Here is a 15,731-nt window from a genome sequence, read left to right as displayed (position 1 = left end):
TTAAATGAATTATGCTATCAACTTTATATAAAAACCTAACAAATAATTTGTTTTATAACTATCAGTACACTGAAAGTGAAAGTTGCTCAGTCATGTCGGACTCTTTGTGACCCCATGGACTGTATAGTCCATGGAATTTTCCAGGCCAGAACACTGGATTGGGTAGCCTTTCCCTTCTCCAGGGGATATTCCCGACCCAAGAGTCCAACCTAGGTCTCCTGCATTGCAGGTGGATTCTTTACCAGCTGAACCACTAGGGAAGCCCAAGAATACTGGAGTGGGTAGCCTCTCCCTTCCCCAGTGGACCTTCCCAACCCAGGAATCGAACCAGGGTCTCCTGCATTGCAGGTGGAATCCTTACCAACTGAGCTACTGCATGAATTTTTGGCTGTGTCATGGTTCATTCTCATTTTGATCACATTGGTGCTATTGCTTCTTTCCTAGTACTTTTCAAAAACTTCATTAACCAATAAAACAAACTGAGCATCTGCTGTGCTCATCCTTAGCCTGCCTGTGATGGGTCTTGAGAGGAAGGCAGAAGAGATCTCAGCCCAGGTCTCTGGCCAGAGGACCTACCTGGCGCATTCTGACCATCCATGCTGTCTACGGCAGACCTAATGTAAATTAACTTCACCTTTCCACCTCTGATTCCAGCTTTTTTAGTTCTCCCTCCTCCCCCACATGTCACACCCATTCCTTCTCTGAAAGTGTTAGTCTCTCAGTTGTGTCTGCCTCTTTGTGACCCCATGGACTGTAATCTGCCAAGCTTCTCAGTCCATGAAATTCTCCAGGCAAGAATACGGGAGTGAGTTGCCGTGCCCTTCTCCAGGAGATCTTCTAGACCCAGGGATCGAACCCAGGCCTCCTGCATTGAAGGCAGATTCTTTACTGCCTGAGCCACCGGGGCCCCTTCTCTAGCTGTCCCCAAAACTAAGGTGTTAGCCAGGGTATCTACCATGTGTCTCTGGGCATTTAAAGGAAATGTGGGATCAAGGCAGCTTTCCTTTACCAAAAGTGTTAAAGAACAATTCCTCAACAGCACTGTGAGGGGTGTGGAATATTTTCCTCTAGGTCAGAGATGGTGGTGATAATTAAATAGCTTTTAAAATCATGAAAATAGCTCCCCCCACCACAAAGCTGATGTATTAACTAGCTCTCTGAAACTAACTTCAAAATATTTATCTTGGTTTTACAATATAGTGAAGAGACTTATGCAAATCTTTTAAAACTATTTTTTACGGTAAAGTAAAAATCATGTTTACATAAGTAAGTATGCTTATGTAAGAAAACAAGATGGAAGGTGCAGAAGAACGTGCAGTGGAAAAGAAACCTGCCTTATCCCTCAGTCTCCATTCTTATCCCCTGAACAATGGCGGTCTCTCCAAAGGATGCCTGTGCTCATATAAGGACATGTGTTTCCCTCTAAAACACAGACACAAATATATACTATCCAATCATTTCTTTTTTACACTTAACACAGTTGACCCTTGAACAACATGGGTTTGAACTGCATGTTCCATGTGTAAGTTTGTAGTCACTTACATGTGAATTTTTTCAATACATATGTTAGAAAAAATTTTGGAGGTTTGCAACAGTTGAAGTAACTCACAGATGACCTGTGTAACCTAGAAATAATCAAAAACAATTATGGAAAAGTTACATGTGTCATGAATATATAAAATATACGTAAATATTAGTCTATCCTTACATAAGCATGATAAGGTAGGTGACACTTGATATAAAATTATGTGTTAGTTCTCACAGCTTTATAACTTTGCTTTCAAAAGATCATGTTATGTACAGTATATATCTCTCTCCCTCTCTTATAAAGGGAGAAACTGAATATCAGTCTATCATCTCAGGTAAGTGAATTTTAAAAAAATGTAACAGTGTTTCCAATACTGTGTTATGAATATGACTATAATACTGTATGCGATAAACATTTTATAATGGTTCATTCATTAGTATATAGGCTAGGCTACTTTGAAGAAATTCTATCAGTTATACGAGGCTACTATAAAGTGGGGCTTCCCAGGTGGTAAAGAATCTATCTGCCAATGCAGAAGACGCAGTTTTGATCCCTGGGTCAGGAAGATTCCCTGGAGAAGGAAATGGTAACTGCAGTATTCTTGCCTGGGAAATCCCATGGACAGAAGATCCTGGCAGGCTAAAGTCCTTGGGGTCATACAGAGTCAGACATGACTGGGTGACTGAACACCACCATAAACCTTGCTGGGTCTCAAGCCCTTGAGAGTATTATCATATGCTGACCTGGGAATCCTTGGGATGTACCCAGGATGAATTATTATAAAGAGGGGGACATCACTTTTTTCCATTCTGGGTGAATATTAACTGATGAAAAATTCCTGCAACAAGATCTATGTATCTGTGACTAAGAGTCAAGTTCAAAAATTGCAGAGGCTTGTGAAAAACATTTTACCAAGACAGCTCTCACTTTCTAAATTTTAATCCTTGTTCTTTTGTTATTTACCACAAATTTGTGGGAAAAGAAGAATGTTTTTGGAAGGAAAACAGGATATGATCATTGAAAAAATAGCCTGTTTCTTTTCTCTAAAGCACAGACAGGATAAATATCCCCCCATTCTCCCCCACAAAGAACAGAGACCAGGGGATAGAAGAGACCACGGATGTAGTGGTCTGTATACTGACCAATCCAGAACATGTGAGTGCTGAGGAGTTCATAGGACAGAGGTTCCAAACCCAGTATCTGCAGGGGCCAGGCAGGTAGGGGAGAAATGATTTGCTTTCATAAACAAATCTTTTATTTGCATTAAAATATGCAGTTATTTCTATCGCTTATACATTTCCCCACTTTTGATAGAAACTTGGGCATTTAAATATCTCACTTTTAAGAAAATTAATAATGAAAGAGTGATGTTAAAGGTCCTTCGTGTCAGGGAGTAGTAGGGACTGTGATAAACTCAGGTATCCAGGGCTTATCTAACATGGACAGCTGCTTCTCGGCCCCAATCCACTGATGCCAGAGACTGCAGGCTCAGCATACATCACCAGCGTTTTCAAGAGAATCTTGGTAACCAAGGCTTTAAAGCAACATTTCCTGATCTGAAAGGTTGGCAACCAGGTCAAAAATCCTTCAGAATGCTAAGGCCAAACATTTGACCTTAGAAGGTGTAGAAAAGCCTGAGCTTATGACAAGGGCTCAGGTTAAATCCAGCGGATAAAACACAGTTCTTTTTTAAAGTCAGAGAAAAACGCTTCACTTTGCAGCATAATAGGAATATTTCAAAATGCAGAGAAAATAAAAAGAAGAGAGACCAAAATAAAATAGCAGCAGCAAAGGCAGAAACTTTTATATAAGAGAAACTAAATCTGAGTGTGAGCCAACCCAGGCTTCTAGATATAGAAGAACTAAAGGATGGTGACTGACGTGGGATGAGGCACTGAGATCCTCAGGATTGGGCCAGCACGAATCAGAGTGCTGAGGAATGAGGCTAGGGCTGGGGCTTTGGCTTCACATACTCATAAACAGGAAGGAATTTTAATTAGAAGAGCCCTGAACTACATCTTCATAGTATGTATGGTAATTTAGTCTATTCCATTAAGACTTCTTGTATAATAAACACGTTGAGTAAACCTGTGACGGTCCATCCAGATTGCTGCTTGATTCTTCTCATCTAATTCCTCCCAATGCCCCTAAACAGCCCATTCAGCTTTGAGGTAGAAACATCCAGACTTTCGTCAATGCAAACATTCACAATATTGGAGCTCTGGTCAAGACCTCTAGGCAACCAGTTGCAAACTGGATTCAGAACCACAGGTGCTCCTCTGAGTTCAGCCCCTAGGGTCAGGGGAGTCAATAAGAGAAAGGAGACAGATGGTTTGGGGATGCTAAATTCATGACATCTGGCTCCTGGTCTCACTGCTGCTTCCAGTGAGGTCACACGAACCCCTTCTCCCCAGCTTGACTTTTCAGCAGCAGCATCTTCGTGGAGTAAGTGTACTCTTATCACCGTATCTCCATCGTGTTATGTTCTGCTGTTTTCTCTCTTATCTTGGGGCACCATCTTCCCTTTCCCCTTCTCCACTTCCTCCTCATCTACCACTTATCTGGGTGCTGGGCTCCTTGAGCCTCGCTTTTCTCACTCATTCTTCTGGGTATCACTTCTCACCATGGCTTTGCTTACACTCACACTAACGCCCCAGCTTTTATCTTCAGCTCAAACTCCAGCCAACCTGACACCTCTACTTTGGTATCTCAGAGTCCCTGTCAGCCCAGTGCGCCAAAGCTGTAGGTCCTTCCCTTCAAAACCTGCTTTTTCTCTCAGTCATGGTACCACCATCCACCCCATTACACAAACCTTTGATCATCACTCTCTCCTCCATCCCTCAGCTCCAGCCCATCACCACATCCTGACTATCCTAATAATAAAGTCTGTTTCCAAACAGTGCCTATCTCCCCATCTCCCCTGCCTCTTCTCTGCTCCAAGCTCTCAGTTAGCAGGCTCCTCTAGTCATGTTGCCTCCTCTGAGCCATTCTGTATCCTGCCACCATAGTGAGCTTTAAAACACCCAGATGGTGGGATTTCTGGTGGCTCAGTAGAGAAGAATCTGCCTGTCAATGCAGGAGACCTGGGTTCAAACCCTGATCTGGGAGGATCCCACATACCACAAAGCAATTAAGTTCGTGCACCACAATTACTGAGCCTGTGCCCTAGAGCCTGGGAACAGCAACTACTGATGCCCATGCACCCTAAAGCTCTTGTTTTGCAACAAGAGAAGCCACTGCAATGAGAAGCCTGCACAGAGCAACTGGAGAGTAGCCCCCGCTCACTGCAACTAGAGAAAAGCCCACATAGCAACAAAGACCCAAATGGTATCCATATCACTTCTTGTTAAAATTCATTCCAGTAGCTTCTCATTGCATTTAGGGTGAAGCGTAAATTTCTTAACATGTCCTTCAGTGCCCCAGAGAACCTGCCTTCTGCCTGTCTCTCTGGTAATCGGTTCCACGTGTTTGACATGCAGACCACACCATCTTGCAGTTCCTTAGGTGGCGTAAGTTCCCTCCTAGCTCAGAGCCAACCCTCTGTCTGGAAAGCCACCATCCCTCTACCATCCCTGCCCTTTTCTGGTCAGACCTTTCTCACCCTCCAGGACTCTGGTTCAGAGTCACTTCCTAAGAACAGTTTCTCTAAGGCAGCCTAGATTCTTGTACACGGAGGGCTCCGTGGCACTTCTCTGCTTAATGCTTGAGCCCCTTGTCCCCTTCGTCAGTGTTTCCCTAGTGCCTTGAACAGCGCCTGAGGCTGAGCAGACACTCCGGAGACCTTTTTTGAATAAATGAACACAGCCAGGACAGGAGCTGTCTCCCAGATATCTGCTGCTCTAGCATGTTTTCAGGTCAACCCAGAATCCTGGCAACCTACAGAGAGTTAATAATTTATTTAAAAATATTTACAAAAAATATTTACAATTTAAGATTTGTGAGTCCTAATTGGGATTTAGTTTTAGTGATTGACTTCTCTAAATGAACACTTTTCTGAAAATAGGTTGAGAAATAAGTTATTGGCTATTTACAGCTATGTAAAGCTTATCTTACGGCAGAAAATAGGAGAGATGAGTGGTTTAAATATCACGTGACACCTTCCCGTGTTGCTGGAGGCATTGTAAGCCCTCTTGAGAAGTAATTTAGCAATCTACGTCACAAACCTTAAATATCTATTAATGCCTCAATGGTATGGTAAAATGTACTCTCACACTCCTGGCGGAGGTCTAAGTGTGTTCCATCCTTTTGGAAAGCAGTGTGGCCATGCCTATTTATGTTGTATTCCTGGGGCTTTCCAACTAACTTCCTAAATGGCCACCTTCCTCAGGAACCACTGGACCACTCCATGGACCACTCAACACCCTCAAGCCAGGTACCCTTTCCCTGGCTTTTGGTAACACTTACCACGTCTGTAATTACTTGTTGAACATCTGTCTCCCCTTCTAGTTTCTAAGCTTCATGAGAGTAGCTTTGGTACTTGCTGTATTATCTCTGTATCATTAGGACTATCAGAGTGCCTTATGCACACTAAGATAGATAAATACTTGTTGAATAAAATGAATTGAGATAGTCAGCCTAAATAGAAATAGATTGAACTCCCAATAATATTAACAGGACTTCCTTGGTGGCACATTGGATAAGAATCCACCTGCCAATGCAGGGCACAGTTTCGATCCCTGGTCCGGGAAGATCCCCGTGGAGCAACTAAGCCCATGTGTCACAACTACTGAGCCTGTGTGTGCTGCATCTACTGAAGCCCGTGAGTCTAGAGCCTGTGCTGCGCAACGAGAGAAGCCACCACAACGAGAGGCTGAGCACCCCAGTGAAGACTAGCCCCCACGCTGCGACTACAGAAAGCCCATGTGCAACAATGAAGATCCAGCACAACCAAAAATAAAATTAAAAATAATAAAAAATTATTTAAAAATATTAACAGTTAAACTTTCTGGAGAGGATGATGTGGGCTGACACTGCTGCATATGCTTTGTCACAGCAGCCCCTGAGCTTCCTCCTCCCACAAATGGTAAACCTAAAGACGTTAATTAACATGTCCAAGTGAAAGTCACCCAGTCATATCTGACTCTTTGCAACCTCATGGACTGAATAGTCCATGGAATTCTCTAGGCCGGAATACCGGAGTGGATTGCCGTTCCCTTCTCCAGGGGATTTTCCCAACCCAGGGATTGAACCCAGGTCTCCCTCACTGCAGGTGGATTCTTTACCAGCTGAACCACCAGGGAAGCCCAATTTAAGGTCAATCAGCTAGTAGGCTGTTTATCAAAACGTTATTTATAATGCTCAAAAATTGGAGAGAATCTATATGTTATTAGAATAGCTTACAGTGTAGTTATTAGAATCTGACTTTTCAAAAGGTGTGCAGTAACAGGAGGACGGGTGTAATGTAGTATTTAGTCCATGCAGTTCAGTGGGTCCTGCTGTGACAGTGCTTTCTACCTGCTACACGGCACCCATGGTTCCAGAGTTATACTCTTTTAGATTTGTTGAGCAGGGCCGAGGGGGCCGGACAGAAAAAAATTCATCTGGAAGATGGGCAACAGCTGGGTGAACAGGTCCTGAAGCGAGAGTGAGGAAGTTCAGTGAGTCTGGGGGAGTTATAAGAGATGAGGCTGCTGCTGCTGCTGCTGCTAAGTCGCTTCAGTGGTGTCCGATTCTGTGTGACCCCATAGACGGCAGCCCACCAGGCTCCCCTGTCCCTGGGATTCTCCAGGCAAGAACACTGGAGTGGGTTGCCATTTCCTTCTCCAATGCATGAAAGTGAAAAGTGAAAGTGAAGTCGCTCAGTCGTGTCCGACTCTTCTCGACCCCATAGACTGCAGCCCACCAGTCTCCTCCGTCCATGGGATTTTCCAGGCAAGAGTACTGGAGTGGGGTGCCATTGCCTTCTCCGGATGAGGCTGCAGAGGTAAGCAGAGGTCAAGTGGAGAGGATCTTTGGGTTTTACCCTGAGGCAACAGTGCCCCTGGCGATTTCTGCACGTATGAATGTGACAAGTTGCAGGTGCCAGTCTTGGCATCTGAGAAGCTCCAGGTATTTGTTTCAGTAGAATTGAGGACTATATATGGAACATGGAAAATTAAAAGAATCTAAGATTTGAGGTCTTGGCCTACAGACAATTATTTTTCAGAGCTTATAAGAGAATTTCTGCTTTCCCCTAATTGCCTGCTGTCTAAACTGCCTCCCCCCGCTCCACCACTTTAAACTTGGTTGATTGCTTTCTGTTTGAGACATTTGAGCCAGTGCACTTCTTTGGTTGAAACAGTAGTCAGTTCTGTCCTCTTAGAGCAGAACTAACTGTTCTGTTAGTTCAGGCTAAATGTTTCCAGATGTGTGTGTGTTAGTCGCTCAGTCATGTCCAATTCTTTGCAATCCTATGGACTGTAGCCTACTAGGCTCTTCTGTCCGTGGAATTCTCCAGGCAAGATTACTTGAGTGAGTAGCCATTCCCTTCTCCAGGGGACCTTCCTGACTCAGGGATTAAACCTGGGTCTCCCACATTGCAGGCAGATTCTTTCCCATCTGAGCCACCAGGGAAGCCCCTGGTGTCCCATATTCCAGGTATGGGAATATAAGTTTGGGGCTTTATAGCTTGGAATGCCGTTTATTCAAAGGCCCAGATGTGGCTAGTGGGCTTTAAGAGTGTCTTGGCTGTTTTATTTTGCTTCATCAAGTGTAATGTCTGGGGCAGGAAGTTCACATCTTGAGGATAGAGGTGTTAGACAAAGAAAATGAGAAAATAATTGGGTTTTTTTTGGTATTTTCCTTGCTGGGTTCTTCTTTTCTCATTGTCCATACAAATATACTATACTGTGCAGTTCAAGAACTTCAGTTTTTCTCCTTCTGCCTTTTATCATGTCTGAAATATCTGTTTGCCTATGATTAATACTTCTGTCTATGTATTAAATCACCTGGACAATTTTGGGGGGAAAATAGATGGCTGGCCCTTGCCTAAGACCAATTCAGAATCTCTGGGAGTGGGGCTCGGGCATCCCTGGTTTTCAAAAGTTCCGCAACCGAGTTATCTAGTGCTGTATTAACAGAGCTCCCCAAAACTCAGTAGCTTAAAGAAGAATGATTTCTTATTTCTCACAACTGTGGCTTGGCTGACTGCTCCTTCGGCTGGTCTTACCGGAGCTTGCTCATGTAGCTGAATTAAGTGGGGGTGGTCAGCAGGAGCTGAGCTTGGCCGGGACACCTGGGCCCTGCTCTCCTTGTGGTACTGGGTTGGCCAAAAAGATCATTCAGGTTTTTATAACATCTTATGGGAAATCTGAACAAAATTTTTGCCAGTTCTATATTTTCTTGTGGGCTGAGTCTGGGTGGGTCTCATGATTTGCTGTGACCAGTAGAATGAGGCAGAAGTTATATCACCTGATTTCTGAGACTGGAGCCTTAAGAAGCTTTTCAGGCTCTTTTTTGTTCTCTTAGATCACTGCCTGGAGACCTTCAAGCCCTGAAGAACGTTAACCAGTAGTTAGTTTGCTTAGCTGTAGGTATTTCCAATCAGATTATAGACAGAAGGGCCCAGAAAGCCAAGTACAAGATTTATCTCTGCCAACACCAACATTCACTCCTGCCTGTTCTTTCTAGATGCAGCTGGCATGTCAGATTGGAGAGTCTTCTGATTTTTCTGTTTTAAAATGTTTCATCAGCCTAGGAAACCTGATTTACTCATTCATTCACAAATAATGATCAGATGCCTATTATGTACAAGGCTGTGTGCTGGGGGCATGACATCATTTTGAGGAAACAGGAGAACACAGACCCTGATGTCTATCATGAATCTTACATTCTGTGTATCTATTATATCTATCGACAACAGAGTTCATTAAAAAAAATCAATTGAACAAATAGTAATTTTGAAGGATTCCAAAGGATTCATACTTCAGGGAGCTACAGGGGACACTGAACCAGTCTGGGGAGATCAGAAAGACACCTTTAGGAAAGGACACTTGATCTGAGCCTTAAGGATGAGTTCATGTTAACTAACCACTGCCCCCCTCTTTTTCATTCTCCTTTCCCAGCCTTCTCATATCTCTTTGCCTTCACCAGCCACCAGGGTTATGATCATTTTTTACCTGTGTGCGTGTTCAGTTGCTCTGTCTTGTCCGACTCTTTGCAACCCCGTGGACTATATAACCCACCAGGCCTCACTGTCCATGGGACTTCCCAGGCAAGAATGCTGGAGTGGGTTGCCATTTCCTTCTCCAGGGGAATCTTCCCGACCCAGGGATCACACCTGCATCTTCTGCATCTCCTACAATGGCAGGTGGATTCCTTACCACTGTGCCACCTGGGAAGCCCAAACAGCTCATCAAGAGAAGTTAAGATTGTACCATCTACAGCCTCCTTCAATCCAAGACAAGAATTTTTGTAAAGGACAAACATCTTTCTTCTGTTGAAAGACAGTAAACTGTCTTTCACTACTCCAGTTTAGCACCTCGCTTTTTGTGTTTTCAGCAACTCAAGCATCCCAATCTCGTCAACCTCATCGAAGTCTTCAGGAGGAAGCGGAGGCTTCACCTGGTGTTTGAGTACTGTGACCACACGGTGCTCCATGAGCTGGACAGACACCAAAGAGGGTGAGTGACCAGTCCTTTATAAACAAAACCCAACAAAACACACCAGGGTTGGCGAGGGAAGATGAGCTATGACCCTTTTTCACGGTAGGCAGGGACAGCCAGTGTTTGGTCAGCATACTCTGCTGCTGAGGGGTTGCCAGAAATGTTGGGAAAGGGATCATAACTAGTCATTTTCATGAAGAAAGCAGCAACCATGTTATTAGGTTGAACTTGATTTCTTTGGTATGTTATCTCCACATAGATGCTATATCAGTCTCTAGGAAAGAAAAGGAAGGCTATCAATTATTCCACGCCAGCCTAGGGAAGCATAAGGACTTGGAGGTTGAAAGGAAGACTTCAAAGACAATGGCTCATAGGAAATGTAAGGCTAAAACAGTGTTTTTATAAATATTTTTTAAAACTTATTTATTCTTAATTGGAGGATAATTGCTTGGCAACATTGTGTTAGTTTCTGCCATACATCAATGTGAATCAACCACAAGTATGTACGTAGTGAAGGACGGGGAAGTCTGGCAAGTTGCAGTCCGTGGGGTCGCAGAGTCAGACAGGACTGAGCGACAGAACAACAGCAGTGTATGTGTTCTCGCCCTCTTGAAGCTCCCTCCCCATTCCTACTGCATCCCACACTTCTCAGTTGTCACAGAGAGCCAGGTTGAGCTCCCTACGTTGACTTCCAACTAGCTATCCATTTTACATATGGTAATGTGTATGTTTCAGTGCTACTCTCTTAAATCGTCCCACTCTCTCCTTCCCCCACTGTATCCACAAGTCTGCTGTCTATCTCTGCATCAAAATGGTACTGATGAACCTATTTGCAGGGCAGCAGTGTTTTATCTGAAGCAATCCGGGTATCCGGTCTGCAGTATTGGTCAGAGTTTTTTTGGTTACAAATGACAAAAACCTAACTGACGCTGGTGTAAGTGAAAAAGGAAGTGGTGGTGGCTGTAATTGGGAAGGTGACTCTGGAGGCTCTGCTGATCTTAACACGTTTCTAGCACAGACAGCTATGGGGTCGCACAGAGTCGGAAATGACTGACACGACTTAGCAGCAGCAGCAGCAGCAACAGCACAGGCAGCACCTTTGTGTGCAGCAGCAGAAAGTCCTGGTGAGCAGACAGAGCCTTTGTTTGAAAAACCAGCGCAGTGTGGGGGAATCTGTTCCTCTGAAGGTAGCTCCTTGTGAGGGTGAGCAGAATGCAAGCTGGAGTTTGGCTTCTCTCAGCTGGGCGTCTTTAAGGCAGAGCACCTTAGGTGGGGCTTTCTCTTTCCTTTTCTCTCCCTCTCCCTCCCAACTCTTCTTTCCGTATTGGCTTCATTCTGCCTTTCAGGTGAGTCTCCCCTACAGGGTTGATTTTGGAGGGCATATGTGTGCTGTGAGATGGAAGGTGTTAGGAAAGGAAAAGTATGTAGTGGAAAGCATTGCTGTAGGCTTTTATCACCCTGTGTAGCCATTCTAGAAGAAAGGAAATTCTAGAAGAAAGTGGCGTCTGCACAGAAGGTCCAGTAGAAGACTGGTTGGCTCAGCATCAGTGATGCAGTTATCCCTGGAAGCTATCACTGTGCTGGAGGAAGAAGGTAGAATGATTAGCAGGCCCAGGAAGATAGGATTCAAAGTGGGTCAATCAAAGAATACTTCACAGAGGAGGTGGTCTCTGGCTTGAAAGGTAAGGAGACTCCCCAGAAGTCGAACAGAAAAGGATATCCCATCTTCTCCTTTTGCTGTATTCCTGGAAGCTCAGCTTTGGCTGGGGATAATCTGCAGAGTGCACCAGAGATCAGAGTGATGGAAGGTTGCTGCATCCTGACTCTCGTTCGCACTCCAGTGGCTGGAGGCTGAGGCTCACTCAACAAGGCTTTCAAGCCTTGGCCAAGAGCTTGCTCTGCCATGTGGTGGTGGTTATACATGATCCAGCGTGACCTCTGGGCAGATGGGATTAAAGTGGCTCTTGATTTGTTAGTGACCATGGCACAGGCGGCTTTTCTTGTTAGTTTACACAGAGAGAGCCAAGAGGACAGACTTTCTGTCTTCAGAAAGTCACTGATACAGAGAAATTATGTGTTCAAGGAAGAAAACATTTAGTGTGCTGGTATTTGCTCTTTTGACAGCTTGCAAGTGACACTTCGATTAAGCCTACTAGTATAAGTTACTTGTGCCATGGCTAACTAGGGAGTTGTTGCAGAGAATTTGATTAATCATGTTCGATTGAGTCATTTGCCAACTGATTAGTGGGAGGTTGAAAGCAATTGGGAGTCAGTTCTTTTTTTAGCATGTAGTTTAAGCAGAAGAATAAAAAGACAGGACAAGGAGGGATGAGAGTCCTGGAGGCAGATTTTTTTTCTTTTTAATTCTGCTGGCTAAAATCTCCAATATGTGTTCCAGAAAATGCTTTAATATAGAGGTGGGTTAGAGAAGGGACTGTCTGGTAGACACATGTGTGGTTAAGTACAAGCAACTTCATTTCTAAATGACACTGTGCTATGGTTTATCAAATATAAGACTGACTTAAGGAACACCAATAAATGAGCAAGTTTGAAAACTAAGATTTATTCTAAATCAGATCATTATCTATTTACTTTGAAGTTTAAGGATTTTTGTTTGTGTGCGTTTTAAAAATAAAAGTAACTTTTCATTATACTAGGTAGGAGTGGCATCCCTGGTGGCTCAGTCTGTAAAGATTCTGCCTGCAATCTGGTAGACCTGGGTTCGATCCCTGGGTTGGAAAGATCCCCTGGAGAAGGAAACAGCAACCTACTCCAGTATACTTGCCCAGAGAATTCCAAGGACAGAGGAGCCTGGTGGTCTACATACGGCCCATGGGGTCACAAAGAGTCAGACTCGACTGAGTGACTAACTTTTGTACTATTTAGGGAAGTGGCATGTTCCACTTTATATTTTAGAAATTTGTACCTGGGAATATAGTGATCACTGGGCAGAGGGGTAAAGAGGCAAACTCAAGGAGGATCAACCTGCCAGATATCTAAAATAAAAAGTGGACCATGCCACTCCCCAGCATAAGTCACTTGGTAGCTCCTCAAAGCTTACTCGGAGAAGGCAGTGGCACCCCACTCCAGTACTCTTGCCTGGAAAATCCCATGGACGGAGGAGCCTGGTAGGCTGCAGTCCATGGGGTCACTAGGAGTCAGACACAACTGAGCGACTTCACTTTCACTTTTCACTTTCATGCATTGGAGAAGGAAATGGCAACCCACTCCAGTATTCTTGCCTGGAGAATCCCAGGGACGGGGGAGCCTGGTGGGCTGCCATCTCTGGGGTCGCACAGAGTCAGACACGACTGAAGCAACTTAGCAGCAGCAGCAAAGCTTACTGGTGTGGTGAAAACCCCTAGCATGCAATACAAGGTCTCACTCTGTAAGTCCATCCCACTCCCCACCAGTTTTCAACCCCATGAAATTATTTGCATTCCAGGCTTTAGGATACCTGGTTTGCCTTACCTTCTCTACTCTGCCTGGCAAACTCCTGCTTGTCCTTGGATACAGTCCAAATATGACCTCCTAATGATATCCCCTTTAGGAGAGGTGAGAGTTCCTTCCTCTGGTATTCATTATATCTTCCAGGATTATTTATATTTGCCCAGTAAACTATAAAATATTCAAGGGCAAAAGTTGTATCTTCCTCACCTGTGTATCCTCAGTAATTTCTAGGTTAATTTTTGGCACTTGGTACATTCCCAGTACTCTTGTGTAGTGATTGAGTCAGCAAATCAATAAATTGATCCTTACAAGATGATTTTAAAGAGTAATCAAAACAATGTGTTTTTTTTTCATTTAAAAATAATTACTTTGATTAAAATTTTCTAAACCTAATACTGTCAAAGGAAATGATCAGTACAATGTTGGACAGAGGGTAATTTGGCAATCAGTGGGTCTGCTTCTGATAGGGCTTCCCAGATAGCTCAGTGGTAAAGAATCCACCTGCCAATGCAGGAGACTCGAGTATGATCCCTGGTCGGGAAGATCCCCTGGAGGAGGGAATGGCAACCCACTCTAGTGTTCTTGCCTGGAGAATCCCATGGACAGAGGAGCCTAGTGGGCTACATATAGGCCATGGGTTTGCAAAGAATTGGACATGACTGAGCGACTGGGCACGTATGCTGCTTCTGATAATTTACCACAGAAAATAAATATATGTGTAAAAGTTTTAGTTATAAAAGTGTCTGTTTTTAAGTATTGTTTCTAATGAAAAAAATTGGAAACAACTGAAATGTTCAGTGATAAAGGATTGGTTAAGTATAGTATGTCTTTATAGTGGAACACAGTGGTACTGCTAAGAAACATGCTTACAAGATAAAACAAACATTTACATATTAGAATGTTCATGAGTGGTTGCAAGGTAAAAAAAGCTGTGCTATAATAAAAGTATATATTTCCTTTTTATACAATTTATATGTAGGTAGAAAATTTTAAAAAGTAATATATACATTTTAATAGAGATTATCTGAGTGATGTTTGTATAGATATTTTTCTGTTTCTTTTTTGTTTGTTTGTTTTCTTTATTTTCTCCATGTTCCATGTATTACTCTGGCAATGTTTTAATTATTAAAAATAATTCTTGCTAAATCAGAACCAAAAAACTCTCTACTGTGAATCTGAAGTGGATACTAATTCATCTTCTTGTAATATGTTGTTAACTTTGAACTCATCTGGAAAGATTTTGGAGAAGATTCACATTCATGCTATACTGAATATAATATATATAATGAATATAACTTCAATGTTAGAACTTGCTATAACAGTCAAGTTTATGCCAGAATATGTCCTATATACATATATAAATATATAAATCTTTATCCATTACTATTCCCTGTGTTGTGTTCACATTGCTTAGATTTGCTCTCAAACAAGTGTATTTCTTATCTTCCATAGGACTTAATATGCTTTTTACTTATTCTGTAAACCATTGGTCTGTCGTCTGTCAAAGTTTTGTAAACAATTGGTTTATGTGTTCTCTCCACATTTTTCTGCCCCTGTTTAAGTGCAGCCAGACACAGTACTTCACCCATTTTTTTCCTGTGCAAATTCCATTTCAACCAGATCCTCTTCTGATTCTCTTAGTTTGTTCAAAGAACATCTGGTGAGTAAAGGGCATTACTACAAGTTTTTGGTTTCTGACAATGCAATTCCAGAGCTAACCCTAAAAAAAAAATCTCTTTTTTTAATTTTTTAATTTTTATTTTATTTTTTAAATTTTATTTTATTTTTAAACTTTACATAATTGTATTATGTAAAGTTATATGTAAATACATATATTTACATATAAATTTACATATGTAAATACATAAATTTACATATAACAAAAGTTATATGTAAATGTAAATACAATTATGTAACTAATTGTATTAGTTTTGCCAAATATCAAAATGAATCCGCCACAGGTATACCTGTGTTCCCCATCCTGAACCCTCCTCCCTCCTCCCTCCCCATACCATCCCTCTGGGTCGTCCCAGTGCACTAGCCGCAAGCATCCAGTATCGTGCATCGAACCTGGACTGGCAGCTCGTTTCTTACATGATATTTTACATGTTCCAATGTCATTCTTTTTTTTAAAGTGATATATTGTTTGTTGTGAAAATGTTTCAAGCAAC

The 15,731-nt window shown here is 42.8% G+C and overlaps 1 protein-coding gene across 3 annotated transcripts in view; it reads left to right on the top strand.

Annotated features, from left to right (window-relative positions):
• The window catches only part of CDKL1 (cyclin dependent kinase like 1), a 52,942-nt gene that overhangs the window by 17,249 nt on the left and 19,962 nt on the right, over window positions 1–15,731 (top strand). For 2 of the 3 annotated variants that reach the window (XM_005211671.5, NM_001101116.1), the window contains exon 3: window positions 10,007–10,128. In XM_005211671.5, the coding sequence (XP_005211728.1) occupies window positions 10,007–10,128 (122 nt within the window). Of the gene's footprint in view, window positions 1–7,358; window positions 7,452–10,006; window positions 10,129–15,731 lie in introns of all 3 variants that reach the window. The other variant, XM_059890431.1, reaches the window with a different exon arrangement.

The sequence above is a fragment of the Bos taurus genome, chromosome 10, assembly GCF_002263795.3.
Source record: "Bos taurus isolate L1 Dominette 01449 registration number 42190680 breed Hereford chromosome 10, ARS-UCD2.0, whole genome shotgun sequence".
Taxonomy (NCBI): Eukaryota; Metazoa; Chordata; class Mammalia; order Artiodactyla; family Bovidae; genus Bos; species Bos taurus.
Note: the sequence above shows the minus strand (reverse complement) of the source record. Positions and strands in the feature narration are given on the sequence as shown.